At 41.8% G+C, this 18,996-nt stretch overlaps 3 protein-coding genes across 6 annotated transcripts in view; all 3 read left to right on the top strand.

Annotated features, from left to right (window-relative positions):
• Positions 1-2,170, top strand: part of adamtsl3 (ADAMTS-like 3) — an 80,301-nt gene extending 78,131 nt beyond the window's left edge. For all 3 annotated transcript variants that reach the window (XM_054753345.1, XM_054753346.1, XM_054753347.1), the window contains exons 24-25: positions 61-281; positions 348-2,170. In XM_054753345.1, the coding sequence (XP_054609320.1) occupies positions 61-281; positions 348-457 (331 nt within the window). In that variant the 3' untranslated portion in view covers positions 458-2,170. The remainder of the gene's footprint in view (positions 1-60; positions 282-347) is intronic.
• Positions 2,171-4,643: 2,473 nt separating this feature from the next.
• On the top strand, positions 4,644-10,874 carry larp7 (La ribonucleoprotein 7, transcriptional regulator). 2 transcript variants are annotated; one of them, XM_054752606.1, is made up of 13 exons: positions 4,644-4,780; positions 4,953-5,149; positions 5,214-5,314; positions 5,407-5,490; positions 6,724-6,888; positions 6,959-7,061; positions 7,115-7,378; positions 8,261-8,408; positions 8,491-8,633; positions 8,717-8,808; positions 10,214-10,373; positions 10,448-10,539; positions 10,609-10,874. In XM_054752606.1, exons 2-13 carry the CDS (start codon positions 4,954-4,956, stop codon positions 10,684-10,686), a joined length of 1,626 nt encoding a protein of 541 aa, XP_054608581.1. In that variant the 5' UTR covers positions 4,644-4,780; position 4,953; the 3' UTR covers positions 10,687-10,874. The 2 variants fall into 2 exon arrangements, with proteins under 2 accessions (XP_054608581.1, XP_054608582.1); XM_054752607.1 differs by having other exon boundaries at positions 7,124-7,378.
• A 1,080-nt stretch (positions 10,875-11,954) lies between these two features.
• The window catches only part of LOC129194947 (collagen alpha-1(XXV) chain), a 145,251-nt gene continuing 138,209 nt past the window's right edge, over positions 11,955-18,996 (top strand). The window contains exons 1-2 of the mRNA XM_054800514.1: positions 11,955-12,360; positions 12,438-12,507. Coding sequence (XP_054656489.1) covers positions 12,088-12,360; positions 12,438-12,507 — 343 coding nt within the window. The 5' untranslated portion in view covers positions 11,955-12,087. The remainder of the gene's footprint in view (positions 12,361-12,437; positions 12,508-18,996) is intronic.

The following is an 18,996-nucleotide window of genomic DNA, read 5'->3' on the forward strand; positions in this document are numbered from 1 at the left end:
ATGTGTTTTCCATCCATCCATCCATGCTCTTTACGTGTGTTTTGTGCTCTTTAAATACAGGCCCACTTCCACTCGGAATTGCTCCACAGATGCCTGCGCTCTCCAGTGGCGAGTCGGGCCGTGGACGCAGTGCACTGCCACCTGCGGGCGACACGGTTTCCAGTCACGCCGGGTCGTCTGCACGCAACAGGCGACTGGACGGCTGACTCGGGAGCATCAGTGCATGTGGAAGCCTCGTCCTCCCAGCTGGCAGCGTTGCAATCTCTCCTCCTGTGGCAGAGGTAAGAACATTTTATTGACATTTCGGAGAGGTATTATTACTGTCATGGATGCTTTCATTGCTTCAGCCGGAGAGTGCAGAGACAGCACCAGGTACTGCGAGAAGGTTCGACAGTTGGAGCTGTGCACGCTGCCTCAATTTAAGAGTCGCTGCTGTCACTCATGCCTCAACACCTGAGGGATGCGGGGGACGTGGAGACGATGGACATTCCTGCTCAGTTGACGCTGAGAAGGTCCAGTGAGGACCTTTCATCTCTGAACCCACGCATGAACCACTGGAAGTGTGTCATTGCATTTTTGGGTAGGCCATAAACTCCAATCAGAGCGCTCATATTGTCGGTCCATTCACACACAATGTCAATTTAATAAGCAAAGCGACGTCGCCTACCTGGCTTAAAACGCAGCCTTTTTGACCTTTGTAAGGCCACTGAATTACCCACTAGAACTTGTCAGTTGCACAACCACATGCGATTTGTTTGTCCATTCACACACAATATCAGTTTGAGAAGCAAAGCAAAGCCACGCAGCTTTTTTGACACTGCCAGCTTCGGCATGTGATGTGAGACAGTCGTTTTGTTGTTTGCACACCTCTTGGTCCATTCACACACGATATCAATTTCATCAGCAAATCAAAAGCACTCACCTGACTTAAAAAGCTGACTTTTTTTTACCCTGAAGGCCACCGTATTTCGACCACGTGGCATATTTGTCTGTCAATTCACACATAATGTCAGTTTACCAAGCCAAGTCACTAACTTTGCAAAAGGCCACCGTATTTATGCAGTCTTTTTGACCCTCCAAGGCCTGCGAAATTCCCACTAGTGCGCGTCAAAGTCAACTACATGGCATTTGTCGCCTTGCACATTTGTCTGTCCCTTCACATAATGTCACTTTGATAGGGTAAGCCAAGTCACTCACTTCGCCTAAAAATGCAAACCCCTGAAGGCCACCCCACTCACAGTACATAGCTTTAATTTGGCATGTGATTAGAGTTTAACACAGTCACGGACCATTTAGTCCTTTTCAGCACTTGTCGGCCCCTTCACACGCAATATTGACATAATAAGCAGAGCGACATCACTCAGTTTAAAACGCAGCCGTTTTGACCCTGTAAGGCCACATTTCCCACTAGTGCTTGCCAAAGTTAACAGTTGCACAGCCACATTCAAACTTAATGTCAGTTTTGATGCCCTTGAAGGCCACCGTATTTCTCCCTTGGAAAAAAAAAAAAAGTCATGAAAAAAAGGACATTAAATTGTAGAGAAGTTGGTCTGACCGACATTTTAACATAGTCCTGCTGGGGTTGCACTAATTGAGGAGGCGTCGTTCTTGCGGAGATTTAAAAACACAAAATGACAATTATTTTGCACTCGGAAACTCAACTTAAGTTTTTGTTAAGAACAGGACTTATGGTTAAGTTACTTTTTTATGTGTTTCTTGCTGATATTTGCCCATATGCCCATTTTTAACCACTCGTTATGCTTTTGCACGTTTAGTCGCCTGGTAATAAAGCCTAGCTGCAATAATCCCCTCAAAAATGTGTCATATATCGACAAATTAAAGGAAAAAAAAAACAAGCCCATTAAAGCAGACATGTTATGTTTCTCTTTTCTTTATTTATTCCAGATGGGCAACATGTTAGACTACTTGGCTTTTTGTTTATGTGTGATTTAAAAGAAGAAAACAACATATAATGTATATGCTTACATTGTGTAGATATCTATTTTTGTCTCCATTATTTATTATACATGTGTTTTGTGTATAGTTTTGTATATAAATACATGGTTGGGTTTTTAAGTGTTTTCATGTCCCTACAGATGATTGTATTTGTTGTGTGTACGCGCAGAGGGCGCCCTCTGCTGGTCAAGCAGTGTTTTTTTATTAAATAAAAAAGAAGCACATTTTCTTTTATAACATGCTGTGTTTTCTTTGAAGGGTTACATAACATTTTACAAAATCAGATAACAATAAAATAATACATTAATAATGAAATTCGGTTAACAAAAGGCGCACGAAGAGTAGTTGAAGAAAACAGCACCGCTGTCACGGAGCGCCGCGGAGAATGCAGTAGTACTGGAGATGAAGCTGAGAGTGATGCTTTTCATCACAAAAATGTATTAAAGCGGTTAACGATGTAAACCGACACCGATATCGGTCATCCATGAGTGAAATCGGGCCGATACCGATACTGAAACCGATCACATGTAAATCTTTAAATGTGCTATTGGCTATATCAGGGGTCACCAACATTTTTTTTTTTTTGTGAGAGCTACTTTTACAAAATGAAAATGGCAACATTTCTTTTCATAGCTTATTTCACCCCAAACAAAACGAATATGCTTGTTATACCAGAACATTAACAAAATGCTGGTATCCACAAATCACATTTTGTATTTCAGAATGCATTTCTTTCTCGTGTTGTCACATAATTACCTGAAAACCTGACTGAGAAGCAGGCTTGTGGGCGCCTCATGTGGTCGTGGGAGGCTCCCTGAGAGGCGCCCTGGTGCCCCGCGGGCACCATGCACGTTGGTGACTCCTGGGCTATATGATACGATATGAAAGGTGAACCATAAAATTTAGACAAAAACATATTTGACTTACTTTTTCAAAATCACTGGTGAAACTCCGGCGCCTTCTTTAAGGAGAATTTGGATGCGAGATCAGCTTGATGGCGCGCCAGCTGGACCCACAGGCAGTGGGCAGACGAATCCAATCGCTTTTCGGGCTGCAAGTTCACGGAACAAAACAGAAGTTAGCCTGGCTACCAGGAAATTAGTCACGCTAACAGGGGTGCCAGACCTTAGTGATATCCGTCTTTAAATACTTGAAAGAAGAAAATTGGTGGAAACGAATAGGTACATTTTTATTTATGCCTTTGTTTAACACTTATCGTAAAAATTGGTTGTGCTGTAATACTGTAAAATATTGCATGTTAAATCTTTAAAATAAATATATTGTCCACTTAAGACAAAGTCCGCACTGTGGCCTAGTGGTTAGCATGTCGGCCACACAGTCAGGAGATCGGGAAGATCTGGGTTTGTATCTCTGTCGGGCATCTGTGCGGAGTTTGCAAGTTCTCTCCGTGCATGTTTTTGTGTGAGTTTTCTCCGGGTACTCCGGTTTCCTCCCACATTCCAAAAACAAACTCTAAATTGTCCATAGGTATGAATGTGAGTGTGAATGATTGTTTGTCTATATGTGCCCTGTGATTGGCTGGCGACCAGTCCAGGGTGTGCCGATAGGCTCCAGCATACCTGCGACCCTAGTGAGGATAAGTGACAGAAGATGGATGGGTGGATAGTTAAGACAACCAAGTGGCCATTAAAATTTTATGTGATGAAGCTCTGCTGCCCCCTAATGGTGTGGAACGTAAGGGTGTCATCATGCCTAAAAATGCCTGAGTTTGAAAGTACTTGTAGAAGCTTAGATGTAGTATGTATTCGTGGAAGATTAAAACATGACAAGACTACATCCATCCATCCATTTTTACGAATTTACAATTAGCTTTAAAACAGACTAAATTCTCGAGAATTAAAAAGCACAATGTACATGTTTTGTCAACCGAGGTGACTGGTTAAGTCGTGACTTTGCTCATAAAGCAGCTTGGCCGGGAACCTTTTTGGCTAAGCGAGCCATGAAAGCCACATAATTTAAAATGTACTTTTGTGAGAGACATAATAATTTGTTTACCATTGCATACAACTAAAAGTGTGCATTAAGTCTCTGAATCTATTCTTTTTAATAACGTCATACTGAAACTTGCCAATAATAAATAAAATACCTCTTACTGTTCATGTGACCTCTGGTGCTGTTTTGCACTGTACTCTGTGTCTTCTTCGTCCAAAGGGTGGGCTCTGCAGAATTAGCTGGCTCACTGTTTTATTAACGGAGGGAAGTTTACTTCTTGACCTCTCAGTGAGTCAGGGGCTACAGCATTGGCTCAAGCCACCCGCATTGCCGTGGAAAACGGATGGATTGATTAAAATGCATAAGAAAGTTTTTTTTATTTTGAACGTTATTTTGAACACTGTCATGTTTTACTTTAAAATGTCAGCGAAAAAAATAAAGTAAACCACTTTTATTGTGTTAATAAACATGTCTGAGAGCCAGATGATAGAGCCACATCTGAGCCACCAGAGTCATTTCCCTACCCCTGCCATAAAGAATGAAAGGATCATATTGAAACCATTTTGAAAAAAAGTATTTATATTTTTTTTTCTTTAAACCACTTTTAAATTACATTCCATTGATTGCTTTGTATATTGTTACGTACACTATATTAAATTACTGTATAAAAAATTGTTGACACTTCCGGTTTTACCTTTGATTATGAAAGACCTACCGGACGTCGCTCACTGGACCGGCGCTTATGCGTGACGTATATATTCTGCGACGGCATTAAATGTATTAGTTGAAGATGAATTTAGCGGTGACTCGCATAACACTTTAGTTTTTACATGCTACGTTTTTAAATCATCGTTCTTCCCCTTTAATTTGGGTATGTTGAGTTTGCTATGGTATTAATTCCGTGTTTTGCGTGTTTATAAATGTATAGTGGGCAGGGACTGTTGTGTGTGCGTGTTTGAAAAGGCCCCAGCCCGCGAAGTAGCGAGCTGAACAACATTGCTTTCTCCAACTATTTGTATCTTCTGTTGGTATATTTTATACAGAATGGGTGACTCTCAGAGGGATGTTGAAGGCTGTGCGGAGCCCAGAAGTAAGACCAATGAGACGGACAAGAAGAAAAGATCTAGGGTGAAGCAACTTCTGGGTGAAGTCAAGAAACAAGTGGAGTTCTGGTTCGGGGATGCAAACTTAAGCAAGGACCGCTTCCTGAAAAAGCTCATAGAGGAGTCAGAAGATGGATGTAAGACGCACGTATTTCATCATAAATGTTTGTGTGAGCCAGCAACGTCTTCTATGTGTCCTAGATGTTGACATATGTGTGCTGGCGAGCTTCAATCGCATGAAGAAGCTGACAAGTGACACCAAGCTCATCGCCAGGGCACTGAAAAACTCATCCGTGGTCCAGGTAAATGTGGATACTTGCTGTATCAGGATGTACTGCCTAAATGGGTTGTGGTAGAATTTTTTATTTATTTTTATTTTTTTTACTTCTTTTAGGTGAATTTAGAGGGTGATAAAGTAAGACGGCAGCAACCGATTGGAGATTTACCGAATGACGTGGACAGCCGCACAGTCTATGTGGTAAGCATTTTGTCTTTTATATTCCGTATTTTGTATATTTTTAGTATTTGTATTAGTATTTGTATTTTTTCTATATAGTATTTGTAGTTAAATCCCTTATTTTTCTAAATTCATTATTTTATATTTTTCCACAATATGCTTATGAAAGTTTTTTTTTGTAATTTGCTGTTTTTAGTTATTAGTCCCTAATATCTTAATTATTTTTATGATTTATCTTTTATTCACAATATGGTTATGGGTTTTTTGTCATTTTTTTTGTTTCTATGTTGTTCTAGACGTATTTCTATTTAGCTCACAATAATATTACTTATGACAAAATACTCCATCCATTCATTTTCCATGCCACTTATCCGTATTAGGGTCGCGGGGCGGTCGCAGCTGACCTTTTGGGTGAGAGGTGGGGTACACCCTGGACTGGTCGCTAGCCAATCGCAGGGCACATATAGACAGACAACCATTCACACTCACATTCATACCTATGGACAAATTAGAGTCACCAATTAACCTAACATGCATGTTTTTGGATTGTGGGAGGAAGCCGGAGTACCTGAAGAAAACCCACGCACGCACAGGGAGAACATACAACCTCCACACAGACATGCCCAAATACCCAAATACTTCTTATTTTAAATCCATGACATGGTATTGTTTTAAAGTCAGCCTTCTAGGTGGTGACATGATCCTGTTGCGCTCTTTGGAGTGAGGTGGCCCGTGACTTTAAATTCTCTGCCAAAACATTAGGGGTGGTGTTTTCCTGAGAGTGAGCAAACACAACGCTGGTTGAGTTGCTGTTCAGCTTCCTGTGCAGCAGTACTACAAGTAAACAATGGCAACATTCAGATTTCGTTTTTTGTTGTGAGAAACAGTCACTTTTACTGTACATGTTACGCTGAAACTGGAGGAGAAGACGTTTGCGAAGGTGAGCTGTGCGACCCCTGAGCCAATTGTTGCAGTTTTGGTTTTTTTTTGGCGGATTTAAAAATGCGGGAGGAATAAAAATGGGATAAAAGGGAGGAAAAAATGGAAGCGATGTACTAAAAAAAGGCCAAACAATCACATCTCTGTTGTCCGTGTGGCCACTGATGCGAGGTTAGAATTTTTTGGAGGTGCTCATCAAGCAACGGCGGAGGATATCGAGGGGGAGCAGCCAGCCGGCATCTCTTAAGCCATTTTTGTAAATTAGTATTATTAATACAGCTCTTTAATGTTTTTCCCCCCGTTTTTCTTAACAAGGAACTTCTGCCCAAAGATGTGACTCACAGCTGGATGGAGAAGGTCTTTTCTAAATGCGGAAACGTTCTTTACGTGAGCATCCCAAGGTACAAAAGCAGTGGACACTCCAAGGGTTTTGCCTTTGTGGAGTTTGAGATGCCTGAACAAGCAAATAAAGCCATTGAGGTGATCATTTAATACGTTTTCCTCGCTAATATTTGACACTATTTAAGACTGACAAAGGCTTTCAATTAAGATGCTGAACAACCCTCCTGAAGATGCGCCTAGGAAGGCTGGAATTTTCCCGAAGACGCTACACGGGAGGCCACTTCAGCTGCCCACAGACAATCCGCCTTCAGGTGCGACCTCTTCGTTGTCAAACAAAAGCAGTTTTCCTTATTTCTTCACGCAGTATCTGCAGGCGGAGGTGAGGAGGAGAAGAAAAAGCGCAAGAAGAAGAAAAAGAAGGCGGAGACGCCGGCGGAAGACGCCAAAGTTCTGCCGATGGAAGCCGATTTGACGGATCAGCAGCAGCTGAAGAAGAAGAAGAAGAAGCAGCACTCTGACGCCGGTGAAATATCTGAGAAAAAAAGACGACGTTCACACTCAGCGGACGAATCAGAAACAGAAGTGCCCTCCAAGATGAGGAAGAAAGATGACGAGGCCTCAGACAGCAGTGAGTTCATTTAAATAATGAATGTGATGTTGACCCCAAAGACGACCCTGAATATGAGATAACGCCTCTTTTCCAATACCTTTTTTCAAAAGCCATTCAAAGACAATAGCTGGTAAAGTGCAGTAAAAAGAAAATTACATCATTTGTCTTAACTGCTCAAAAGTTGTTTGATTGTGCTTCATTGATCACTATTATCTTAAAAGTGGCACCACCCTCTGTTTGCTAACTTGCCCACATCACCTTTTTTGAGCAGGTCTCTGTTGGTCACGTGTGCGTGTGTGTGTGTGTGCATGTGTGAGTGACTGAAAGAACAGCTCTTACTGGCTTTGGGGGGAGAAGTCATTTGTCTTCATCTTCTGGTTTGCATTTATACATCATGACACCACAGATAAAAGATGACCTTTTCAATGACTTTTTTTTTTATATGGAAAGTTTTTGTGTCAGTACGCTAATACCATAAATGTGGGTGTCCAAGCTTTTTCCAGGGACTGCCGCATACTGAAATTCAAAGGATGGTGGGGGGCAGTTTGATATTTTTACATTTTGTAAAAATGCAAACAAAAAAAATTGTTTCAACACTGGCGCTTCTTGCAAATTGCCTTTTTGCTCTATTTTTTTATGCCATTATCCATTTTTAGTGTTTTTTTTTTTTTTAGTTTACAATAATCCCCTTGTTTATCGCAGTTAATTGGTTCCAGACCTGTCCGTGATAAGTGCTATTACAATTGTTCTGATGCTGCTGTGTTGTGCAATATACTTGTTATTAAAAGACCAAAGAAGAGAAACCAAAAAAATATGGTTTCCTTTCCACTTTCTTATACAATCATTATCATTTACGGTAGTACGTGTAAGTGTTTAAAATGTCAACTTTGTGCTTCACAGATGCTCCTATGGAAGGTGAGAGGAGTGTGGAGGACGGCAAAGAAAATCAAGAAGACTCTCTGGTCAAAGTGAAGCGCAAGAGGAAAAAGAAACATAAGGAGAAGCTGAAAATTGAAGAGGAGGTCATTCCACTGAGAGTCTTATCCAAGTACGAGCCCATATGATAAGAACTAAAGGATGCCATGTTTATGTCACGCAGAAACTACAACTCCTCTGGTTCGTCTTCTCAGGAAAGTGTGGCTTGACCTCAAAGCGGAGTACCTGAGGCTCCAAAAGTGCAGCATGTCATCCTTGAAGAAGTGCATGACCCAGATGGACGGCGAAGAGCGCGGCACAGGGACGGAGGGCGACGGCGAGACCCGGATTGAGACGAGTGAGTCGTCAAGCACCAGCTTCACTTCCATTTCAACCAGTAGGAACATGGCAATAAACTTGCATTTCTTGTGTTTCTTCCAGTGGAGGCTGCAAGTCAGGGTCCCCAGTTCACCAGCGGCGTCATCATGAAGATTACGGACAACAAGGCGCTTCCAGGCAGGAAGCTGATCAAGGTAGAGTGCCATCTTTAAGCCATGATGTCTTGGATATACAGTGGAAGGAAAAAGTCTGTGAACCCTTTCGAATTTATTACATTTCTACATACTGTAAAATCCGATGCATAAATCACACCCACTAAATTTAGAGGAAAAAAAAGAGATTTTTGCATATATAAGCCACACGTCATAAAATAGCATATTGTGGCGCACATGAGTCTGTGAGGACCAGGCAGCGTTTTAATTTGACAGGAGCCAATCATGAGCTATGAAAAAAACTCACAACGAGCTTGTCAACTTATTGGTTGGCTGGAGGTCATTACTCAATATAACAGACTGATTCACGGTGTCATCTAACAAAGAACACTAAACTTGTCACACAGCAACTTAACACTCAAAAGGTATATCTAATAAATATTTGAGTTGGAAAAAACATTTTCCCATACTGCATTCCGTTTGTGCAAAGCATTTCATTGGAGGACAAGCAGCATAGAAAATTGATAGATGGCACTGCAATGCTGCCTCTGTCCAACAGAGGGAGCCAGAGTATCCCAGAGCCCAGAGGGAGGCTGTTGTCATTGCAACGCCCCAATGAATGCTTTGCTCAGACGCAATGCATTATGGGAAAACGTAACCTTTTTTTTCCCATTTTAAACTTGTATTGGTACATGTTTATGTATTTCTCAGGTATACCTTTTGAGTGTTCAGTTGCTGTGTGCTGAGTGTAGTGTTCTTTGTAAGATGACACCGTTAGTCAGACTGTTATATTGTGATATATACTGACCTCCTGAGATTTCCAATGGGTTGACAAGCTTGTTTGTGAGTGCACTGATAGCTCGTGACTGACTCCAGCCAAAGAAAGAGCTACAGTTGTCCTTCCTTTTTCCATTGATTATAGCATTTTATTGACGAGGCAGCAAAGCATGCCCATACCATGGTCCACCAGTCTTCACGGTTGGGATAAGGTTTTGATATTTCCTCCACACATGACGTTGTGTGTTCCTCCCAAATTCAACTTTGGGTTCATCTGTCCACAGAATATTTTGCCAGTAATGCTGTGGAACATCCAAGTGCTCTTTAACAAACTTGAATGGTGTTCTCCCATAAACCCCATTCTTGTTTCATGTCTTACGTATGGTAGATTTGTCAACAAAAATGTTGGGCATGCGCCAGAGATTTCTGTAAGTCTTCAGCTGACACTCGAAGGTTCTTATTTACTTCGCTGAGCACTCTGCGCTGTGCTCTTGCAGTCATCTTCACAGGACGGCCAGTCCTTGGAAGTGAAGCAGCAGTACTAAACTTTCTCCAGTCAGACAATTTGTTTGTGCATTTTAATTTGCTGCCTAAGTGGGCTGCAGAGAAATTATTTTTTTTATTGTGGTACTCGAGTCATTTTCATTGCTGACTTTTACCTTCCATGTAGGATACGCTTTCCAAAATCTCCACTGTTGCGTATGTGGATGTCCTGGAGGGAGACGCTGAGGGCTTTGTGCGCTTCCGCACCTCGGAAGATGCTCAGGCCGTCAGCGATGCCGGGGCTGACCTGCAGAGAGAACATAGCTGGCATCTGGAGATCCTCTCAGGTGGGAGTCTGGGCATATTTTATCTATTCCGTGGACATTTGTTGACAGTTCACAAATGTGGATTGCTGCCAAAGGTGACCACGAACAAAGGTACTGGCAGAAGATCCTTGTGGATCGCCAGGGCAGACTGAACCGTCCCAGGGATAAGAAGAGGGGCATAGAGAAGGTGAGATGACATGATCCTCTTTGAACACCGCAGCCGATGCTCACTTTAAACTTTACGCTTTCATTTCAGCTCATATCCAAAGCGGAGAAGATCATCATGGCTCGGGCCAAGGAGGCCCATAAGCACATTCGCTTCCAAGATGACTGATTGCTCTACTTTTGCACGCCAGCAAATTTTGACCATTGCAATGGTCTGTATCAAACATGATAGATTTCTGTGATTATGTTTCCCCCAGTGGAGATGTGACAAAATGTTTTTTTAAATGTAATTTTACAACAAGGCTATTTAATTCATCATTAAAGATGTGCAGAACAAGAGCATTTTGATGAATAATGTGTGCAGATGGAGAATTGATTATTATACTATGCAAAACAATGCATTTTAAAATTAAAGCCGTCAATTCAATTCATTTAAAAATGCTGAGGGAATGAAATGTCGAAAAAAATATGATTACATTCATCGTTCTATTAAATATTAATTTAATGTTTTTATTTTGTCGCCAACAGAATACCTAAATCATTTACGTGCATTTTACACCGCAGACTGCCCTCGGGTATTTCGACAAAAAGTGTGTTCTTCAACTGATGATGATGATGATAATGATGATTACATGGAAAAAATATTCAACCTGTTGTCAGAGGTACACTAACAGACTGCTCTCAAATGGTGTGGTGCCAAAATCCAACTTTTATTCCAATAAGATTTGTATGAATTCACTTGCAGACTGCCCTCTGGTGGTGGCTGTTGTGCACTACCACTATAATTTCCGACTGTTTTTCTTTGACCATTTGTGTCTTTATCATGACTATGCAGAAAAATACTTTTAATACTTTTTGCTATTTTAACGTGTCTACGTGGATCTGACTGCAGAGTGCCCTCTGGTGGCGACTTTTATACACTACCACTAAAATTGACTTTTTTTTAATAGTCAATACAATAATTTGTATTATTAATTGTATTTTTAATGATAAAAACATGGAATGTAGCATTTGTCCCTCTGTAGCGGTTTGTTAAATAAGCGTCTGTCCCTTTAAGAGGAGATGTGCAGTGAAGAGCGTTTGTCCTCCTCCTGTCCACTAGATGGCGACAATTCCCCAAGTAAAAGAAAACGTGAATACGGTTCAGTAATCATTCATTTCCATCATTTTTGACGCGCTTGACATACCACACTTATGTCCTAAATGCCTAATTTTCATGCAACTATTAGATTAGTATGTGGGAAAACAAGTATCCTATTTTAACATGAGCTGGTTTTTTTTTCAAGTTTAATTGAAATTTAAACGCCACTTTTATTTATTTTATTTTTGCACAGCAGCACGGTTGAATTGTGCAGCGCAGGAGTTTGGGGGCGTGTTGTTGCCATAACGAGGTTGCAAAGGGAGGGTGGGGGGGTGTGTATGTGTGGAAAACCTCCGAGTGCCCACGCTGCCTTCACTTCCACGCAATTCCTCAACCCCTTCCTCTGAGCAACAAGTTTTGCAGCAAGTGAACGCCTCACTGCAGGAAAAAAAAAGGTTGCACGTCATTGAAGCTGCACCGGTTATTCCAATGGAGCTGGCGGGGGAGAGAGGAGCATCCGCGGGGAACATGGACACCAAAGTGGACCCACGGAAAAGGAGTCGTGCAGCAGGGGCGGCTCTAAGCGCCATCCCGTCGGTGTGCTCCGTGGCGTCCATCGCCTTCTGCATCGTGCTCAGCATCAACGCCGCCGACGTCAGGCGCCGGCTGGTGGGCTTGGAGCATGGCGCGAACACCTTTACGCGCGCTCCTGCTGATCTGGACGCATTGATTGAGCAAAAACTCAACCAGATGTTCACCCAGGTAACCCCACCCCCATATAAATCAATGCACATGTCAATCAAACCATGCTGACATCAGCTCTTTATTGAACCCCCCAGCGTTCTTATGAGCAATTTGTCAAGATCAGGACGGCCAGACAAGCATCACCTGAATGCAACTGCCCTCCAGGTAAGACTTGTGCTGCGTTCAAGGACACATCGGTGCACTCTGATGGATGCAGGCAGCTGACGGTTAACATTTGAACAACAGCGGCCCATCTATACATAGAGGTGCTGAGTGGCATGTTGTTGGATTGAAAAGCAGACACATGAGATGGCATTGGCGTGTGTTGCTGCTTTTTTTTTTTTTTTTAAAGTTGTAATCATGATTCACTTGATTCAAGTCCTGGTATGTTTATTGACAGCTTATTCTAGATGTTTGGAGGCTAAAAATAAGCTTAAAAGTGCACCGTGGATGCAGATTGTAGTCCCCTCTGGTGTGTACGTGTGTAGACAAATGTTTTGTTTTGGATGTGTATCATAATGACAGCGTTGTGTAATTAACGGAATAAGATGATGCATGTGTGGTGAAATGCCTGTTATTAGCCTGGCCGGCATTGGAGCTGCTGACTGCTCTCTGGTGGCGGTTGTTGTGCACTTCAGCATTTTTTCGATTCTTTGATACGATTGCAGTGTTTTCGAGGACTCGCTGTTTTGTTAATTTTTTTGTGCAATTTTAGTGCCTTTCTAAAAAAAAAAAATAATAAATTTACCCCGTATGAACGCTGTTACAGTCCGAGCCTGGTCCTTTAAGAAGAATTGCATTGTGGGAAGCCGAGTGTTGTAGTTCTGTGCTTTAGCACAGACAGCGGTGTGTGTCTCTCTCTATTCTCTCTCTTCTGTCTGCACCGCCAATTGTCTTTTGCGTCCAGATTGGCTGTAGACCACTGTCAATCAATCTTCTTCGTGCCGTCTCTCGTCGTGGTCATGGCTACCAAACTAGCTAACCGTGTGAGCTGCTTTCTAACTGCCAATACTGTAAACAGTAGAAGCAACAGAAGAAGCTAACCATGTGAGGCAAATACGACGACAGGAGCAATATATTTTAACAAGGATACAAAAACACTACAGCCCAACGGCGCCGGGACAAAGCGGCACGGTCATAGGAGTGAAATACACACGAGCCACTTAATAATTTCTTGTGTCCAACCGAGTAGGTTGATGCTTAAAATTCAAACGAAATTTGAACTTTGAGATTGTTTAACAAAAGAGAAATGTGATAAAATGTTATTGCCTGTCTTAGAAAGTGTATGTTGAGGGGTTTTACCACCTTAAAACATATTTAATAATTGTGAAAAATATATAGTTGGGAGGGGGATAAGAGGGGGACAAAAAAGACAGACACAAGGACAACAGCAGCAACAAGAATTGCGACAACAAGAACAGAACAACAGACACAAACGGGGCTACATCAGCAAATGTCTGGAAGGGTCAAAATAATATCAACAACCACAATGACAATACTGCATTGAAACGGTCACACGTAATTTTTTGTTTTTTGTTTGTGTGATTACACAGAAAAACTCCTACTTTCATGCATTTAATTGCATCTATGGCAGACTGCCCTCTGGTGGCGGTTACTGTGCATTACAATGGAAAAATCCGACTTTTTCACCGTCCTTGATGGGTTAACTAGCAGACTGCCCTCTGGTGGCGGTGTTGTGTTCTGTTGATCACATGAAAATCCCACTTTTACTTGAATGTTTCTTCAAGTTGGCACAGTTGGCAGGAAATCACTTTTGTTCAGGATTTGTGCAAGTTTTTTTGATTTTTTTTTTTTTTTACACAAACATATCTTCACTTCAGGCAGTCTCCGCTAAGTGTTCCCTTATTGGGCAAAAGGTTCATTGCGATGTTAGATATCAACACAAACTCATTTCCTGCAAAAACAGATCCAGCCTTGTCTCCCCCCAGTGGCCAAAGTGCATCAGACGAGGTGTGTAATCCCACAGGGACGGCAGCTACAGTTACAGTTACATTTACCCTCCATGCACAGAATTAATAAGTGTCAGCTTCTTTTGAATTAAAGCGTCTGTGCGGTTTCTTTGCCTGTGTCCTAATTAGCGAGTGGTGGGGAACGCTGAGCAGACTTCCAGGTGCTTCTGGTTAGACGTTAGGAGGCCTGGAAAAGTTTGCAGTGCAATTAGACTTTTGATTGGAATATAGCGACTCATTTTAAAGCATGAAAAGCCTTCAGATTGGATCATCCTGATGACTCATCACGAGTGGTTCTCGATGTGAAGGTTCATTATGGAGGGCAAAAAGCTAGAAATAGCGCAGATGTACCTTTTTTTCTTTTTTCTTTTCATGTTGTTACTCTATGGGAGCGGATGGAGCGGCTGAAAGGAGCGGCAGTGACTCTTTTTTTTTTTTTTTTTCGAAAAAAGGCTGGCACACTTTTCCTTCTTTTATCCTTGCATGTCAACCTGAGGGCATTCTCTGGATGGAGAAGTCTCCCGCTTCTTCTCACGTGTCCCTGCCGTTTTCCGTTGGCTTTTTTAGTACAGAAGGAAGTTGAAAGCCCGGCCGCTTGTGTGGGGGGGGCTAATTAAAGCCACAATAAGTAATAATTTCAGTTGAAAATTGTGCATAGTAATAAAAGTGCAAGCTTGTAATATTGGGAAATGGTATTTCTGATGTTATCATGGTGACTCCACATCCCTTACTTGGGTGTCCAAATTTCGTACATTAAAGATGTCTTAGCTTTGCGTTATAGGGAACCAAAACAAATGAGTCTAATATGTATAAAACAATTAGGGCTGTCAAAAATAGCATAAAACACCATATATGTATCTCCAACTCACAAACACAGCTCTATTCCTCCACACTTCCTCATTGTCAAGAGACAACAGCGTGGTGCATTCAGGGACACGCTGAACATCACAAGACACACACTGTAATTACGCATGCATGTGTGGTCTAAATCAACAGAAAGACAAAGAATAACGAACTTATTCCTAACGCTCACTAACGTGACTCTGACTGACCGTCTACACCCAAAACATGCGCATTCAACTTAAACGCCGTGGTGTCTTTGAACTCAACCCCTCATTTCTCACCACAACACGTTAAAGTGTGATTCAAATGTTCTGCGCCTATTAAAGCGTTTCCAAATACAGTACAAATGGGCTTATTTCACACTTAGTGGCAAATGATGATTAATCGTGATTAACCCCTAACACCTTTTGTTGTGATTCGACATTGTGCAAACATTTAAATTTTATTGCTTTGTTTTATATTTATTACATTTGTTTATTATAGAATTCATCATTTTGGAGTACTATTATTATGATTATTAGTATTATTATCTTTGGTTTTGATCCGCTGGAAAACACCTTTTTAATCGTAGTTTTTGTGTTTAGCAGGTGCTTTCATTTCCTGCCATTTTTGTTACTGTTCCATCCATCCATCCATCCATCCATCCATCCCATCCATCCATCCATCATGCCGCTTATCCTCATTAGGGTCGGGGGGGCATGCTGGAGCCTATGCTGCTGTTCCATTGGTGTTATAAATTTCACACCAAATTACACTCCACACCTACAGGAGGACCCCAGGAGCAAATCTCCTGCTTTAGACAGACTTTGAACATCAATTTCAACAACAGTGGTAGTTTGTTAGCTTTTCTTTCTCAGTGCTTTTGCTGTTTTCAGGCAACAACAATGTAAAAACTACTGATAACGACCAAAAAACCCCTACTCATAGTCACCATTATCTTCTCATTTGGTGCATTCGGGTACAATCTTCGTCCAGTTATTTTGCACTTTCAAATAGCATCTGTTGGATCCCTTGATGTCCCCTCTCTGGGGTTAGGTTGTGGGTTGTGCGAGGGGGGGTTCAGACCTACCACAAAAGCCAGCTCACAGACTCCACGTCTCATCTACTGGTGCCCTCTGACACCCGCTCATCCTGCCACTGAGGCTGTCCTTTAAGTTCACTTCCCACACTGCTATTCAGTGAAAGTTTAATGGAGGGGGTCTTTAATGTTAATGTCCCACCCCCACTTCAGGGCACAGCCAGGCTTCTGTTTGATATGGGTACGGTACTTTTATCACATCCTATGTCATTGAAAAGACAGTTTCATATGCGGCCATTTTATTATTAGACCTGGAGTACTGTATTATAAACGGTACCCGGCGGGGATTTGCTGTGGTCGTCTACGGTCTTATATCAAGCATTTACGTAAAGTCCACTGGCTCTGTGAGTCAGTCTTCAGATGGGAGTCATTTTTTATTGAAAAAAAAAAAAACCCTGCAAGAAACCATACAGGAAGTAGTAAAAATGTCCCAGACGACGCTGTGTGGTACCTGCAATTAGCATTGACGGGGGAAATCGTGTAAATCTAAAAGAAATGAATGTTTTCAAGTTCAGGGCAACATCTGTGGCTGCCCACAGGTACAGTATTTGCCTTTTTAATTCCGTCTGCCAGTGACTTGACATAATCCAAAGCAGGCTAGACGGCTACTTGAAGTGTTACTTTAGGAGTTAAAAAAAACAACAACCCTAAAATAGCTTATTTGTATACTCTGGACTGAAATGAAATCTACTGTAGTAAATGTAACACTATTAACACTGGTTTACTTCTTCTTACACTTGTGGAACATTCTTAACAGTCACGCAAGTGTAAGAAGAAGCTAACCACTGTTAATCGTTTAAAAAAAAAACACAAACACTCTAATAATCTTAACATTTGTGAGTAAGCCCTCTTGTCAGTCATACGGTCACATTGTCTTTGTGGGGGAAGGCGGGGCAGCTCGCACACACACACACACACAGTAAAAGATTGGAGCTTCTCGAGGAGCAATACAAGGTAATGTAGTAGAAATTAGGAGGGAAACAGACGATTGCAAAGCCAAATGCCGCAGCCCCCGTGTGGTAATAAGCAAGGATCCCATCAACACAAACAAGCCAGTATGTGGAATTACTTTGGAAGTGGTGGCAACATTAAAGGCAACGAAATGAAGTTGCCCACCTCAAGCATATCCACCCGACCCAGTTTTCCCATCTGGGGAAAAAAAAACGACACACCGACAGTCAACACTCACTGAGACGATTAATCGGCAAAGTAAATACAAATGGAACAGCGCAAAATGGTGTGCCTTCAAAGAGAGAGTTATTTAATATACGCCTGGGCGATAAACTGAAAATGTACCGTTACCGAAATTTACCACGACAACCGACATCATTTTGCCCGTGTCGGTAAATTTGGTGTTTTAATAAAAAAGAAAAGAAAATCTTTTTTTTGTCTGTTTTGGCTGTGTGCTGGTGTGCTATGTTCATTCCCCTTTAAGACGAGGTACAGCGTGTGGAGTCACGTGACTCCACCCATTCATCCTGAACAAGATGGGAAACGCACGATGAGGGAACGGCTGATGGTTCAAATGAAGAAGCGGCTGTACAGTGCCCGCATTTCACTCGCTTATGCGTCAAGAACTAGACTGTGCGAGTAGAAAAAATAAAAATGGAGCACACGTGCGACTACGTTTTTCCACCCTTTCATTCACATTTTGCTCCTAAAATAATTCCGTACAAAGTGCATCAAAGTAGAGTAACATTTTGGCGCATCTGTATGCAAATCTACAAGTCTCCGACAACTTTTCTTTGGCTCACGTCGGCAACTTGCGTTGACGCGCGACGACATCTCAGCCGTACAAGCTGCACTCGCTGACGTATGCAAAATCGACAATTCACAGATAAAGAACAAGATAATTAAAACATTATAAAAGCGTCTCCAGAGGAAACCATGATGACTTTGCTGTTGGTAGCACCTTTTAAGGATCCCGTGCTTTATTTGATGTCACTAATAGATGGTCACATGGCTACAAGAACATGTGAAATTCTCTTTTCATTGTGTAAATGATCATTTTGATGATGATTTTCTATCCAGTTTCTAGAGCCAACATGGCACACACATACAGGCAAATAACATGACAATGGATGTCTGGAATTGAATAGAACTGTTAGAAAAATGAGACAGTCACCATATTTATAAATGGTATTATTACAGTATCATTGGAATATGTTACCTGACATGGTTGTGGTAGGTTGGGTTGATATCAACACCGTGCAGTGTGATAAGTGGCCATTAGTAATGTAATTGCATGAGACGTGATGCCAGTCATGCTATGTGTAGCTTAGTACAAGTACATGTGTGTACAGGAAGTAGTATGCCAGGGGATGCACCATACATTCATATTTGTGGGCCGCAGACCCAGGGAGATTTATTTTGGGTTCCACAAAGATGATGTTGAGCAAAAGAACACGAAATGAAAAGTCAGTATGAAAACTGTTGTAACCAACCAAAGCACATTATGTAAATGGAGCATTGTTGGCGCTTTTCCCAAAGGCTTTTTAGGCGGAATCGGTGCGTCCCATTACGTGCATTGTATTTCATTGACAGTGATGTGTGCCAGCTTACCTGCAATTATTTTCAGATGGCAAATATATATAGTGGTCGGGGATTTATCGTGCATTTATCGAAACTGCCCAATTTATCGTGATATTGATACGAGGTCATACCGCTCAGCCCTAATTGAATACAGTGCGCAAGAAATGCTGCTCTTTAATACCGTTGAAAAGCCAGCATTTCAAGAAATGCTGCAAACGTTTGATAGACGGT

This window comes from Dunckerocampus dactyliophorus, chromosome 15 (assembly GCF_027744805.1).
Source record: "Dunckerocampus dactyliophorus isolate RoL2022-P2 chromosome 15, RoL_Ddac_1.1, whole genome shotgun sequence".
NCBI lineage: Eukaryota > Metazoa > Chordata > Actinopteri > Syngnathiformes > Syngnathidae > Dunckerocampus > Dunckerocampus dactyliophorus.

Bases quoted from the DNA above. Each gene is read 5' to 3' on its own strand.
- larp7 (XM_054752606.1), top strand. From the start codon at position 4,954: ATGGGTGACTCTCAGAGGGATGTTGAAGGCTGTGCGGAGCCCAGAAGT. The intron at 6,889-6,958 runs GTGATCATTTAA...CTTTCAATTAAG, and splicing joins AAGCAAATAAAGCCATTGAG to ATGCTGAACAACCCTCCTGA. The intron at 8,634-8,716 runs GTGAGTCGTCAA...TGTTTCTTCCAG, and splicing joins CGAGACCCGGATTGAGACGA to TGGAGGCTGCAAGTCAGGGT.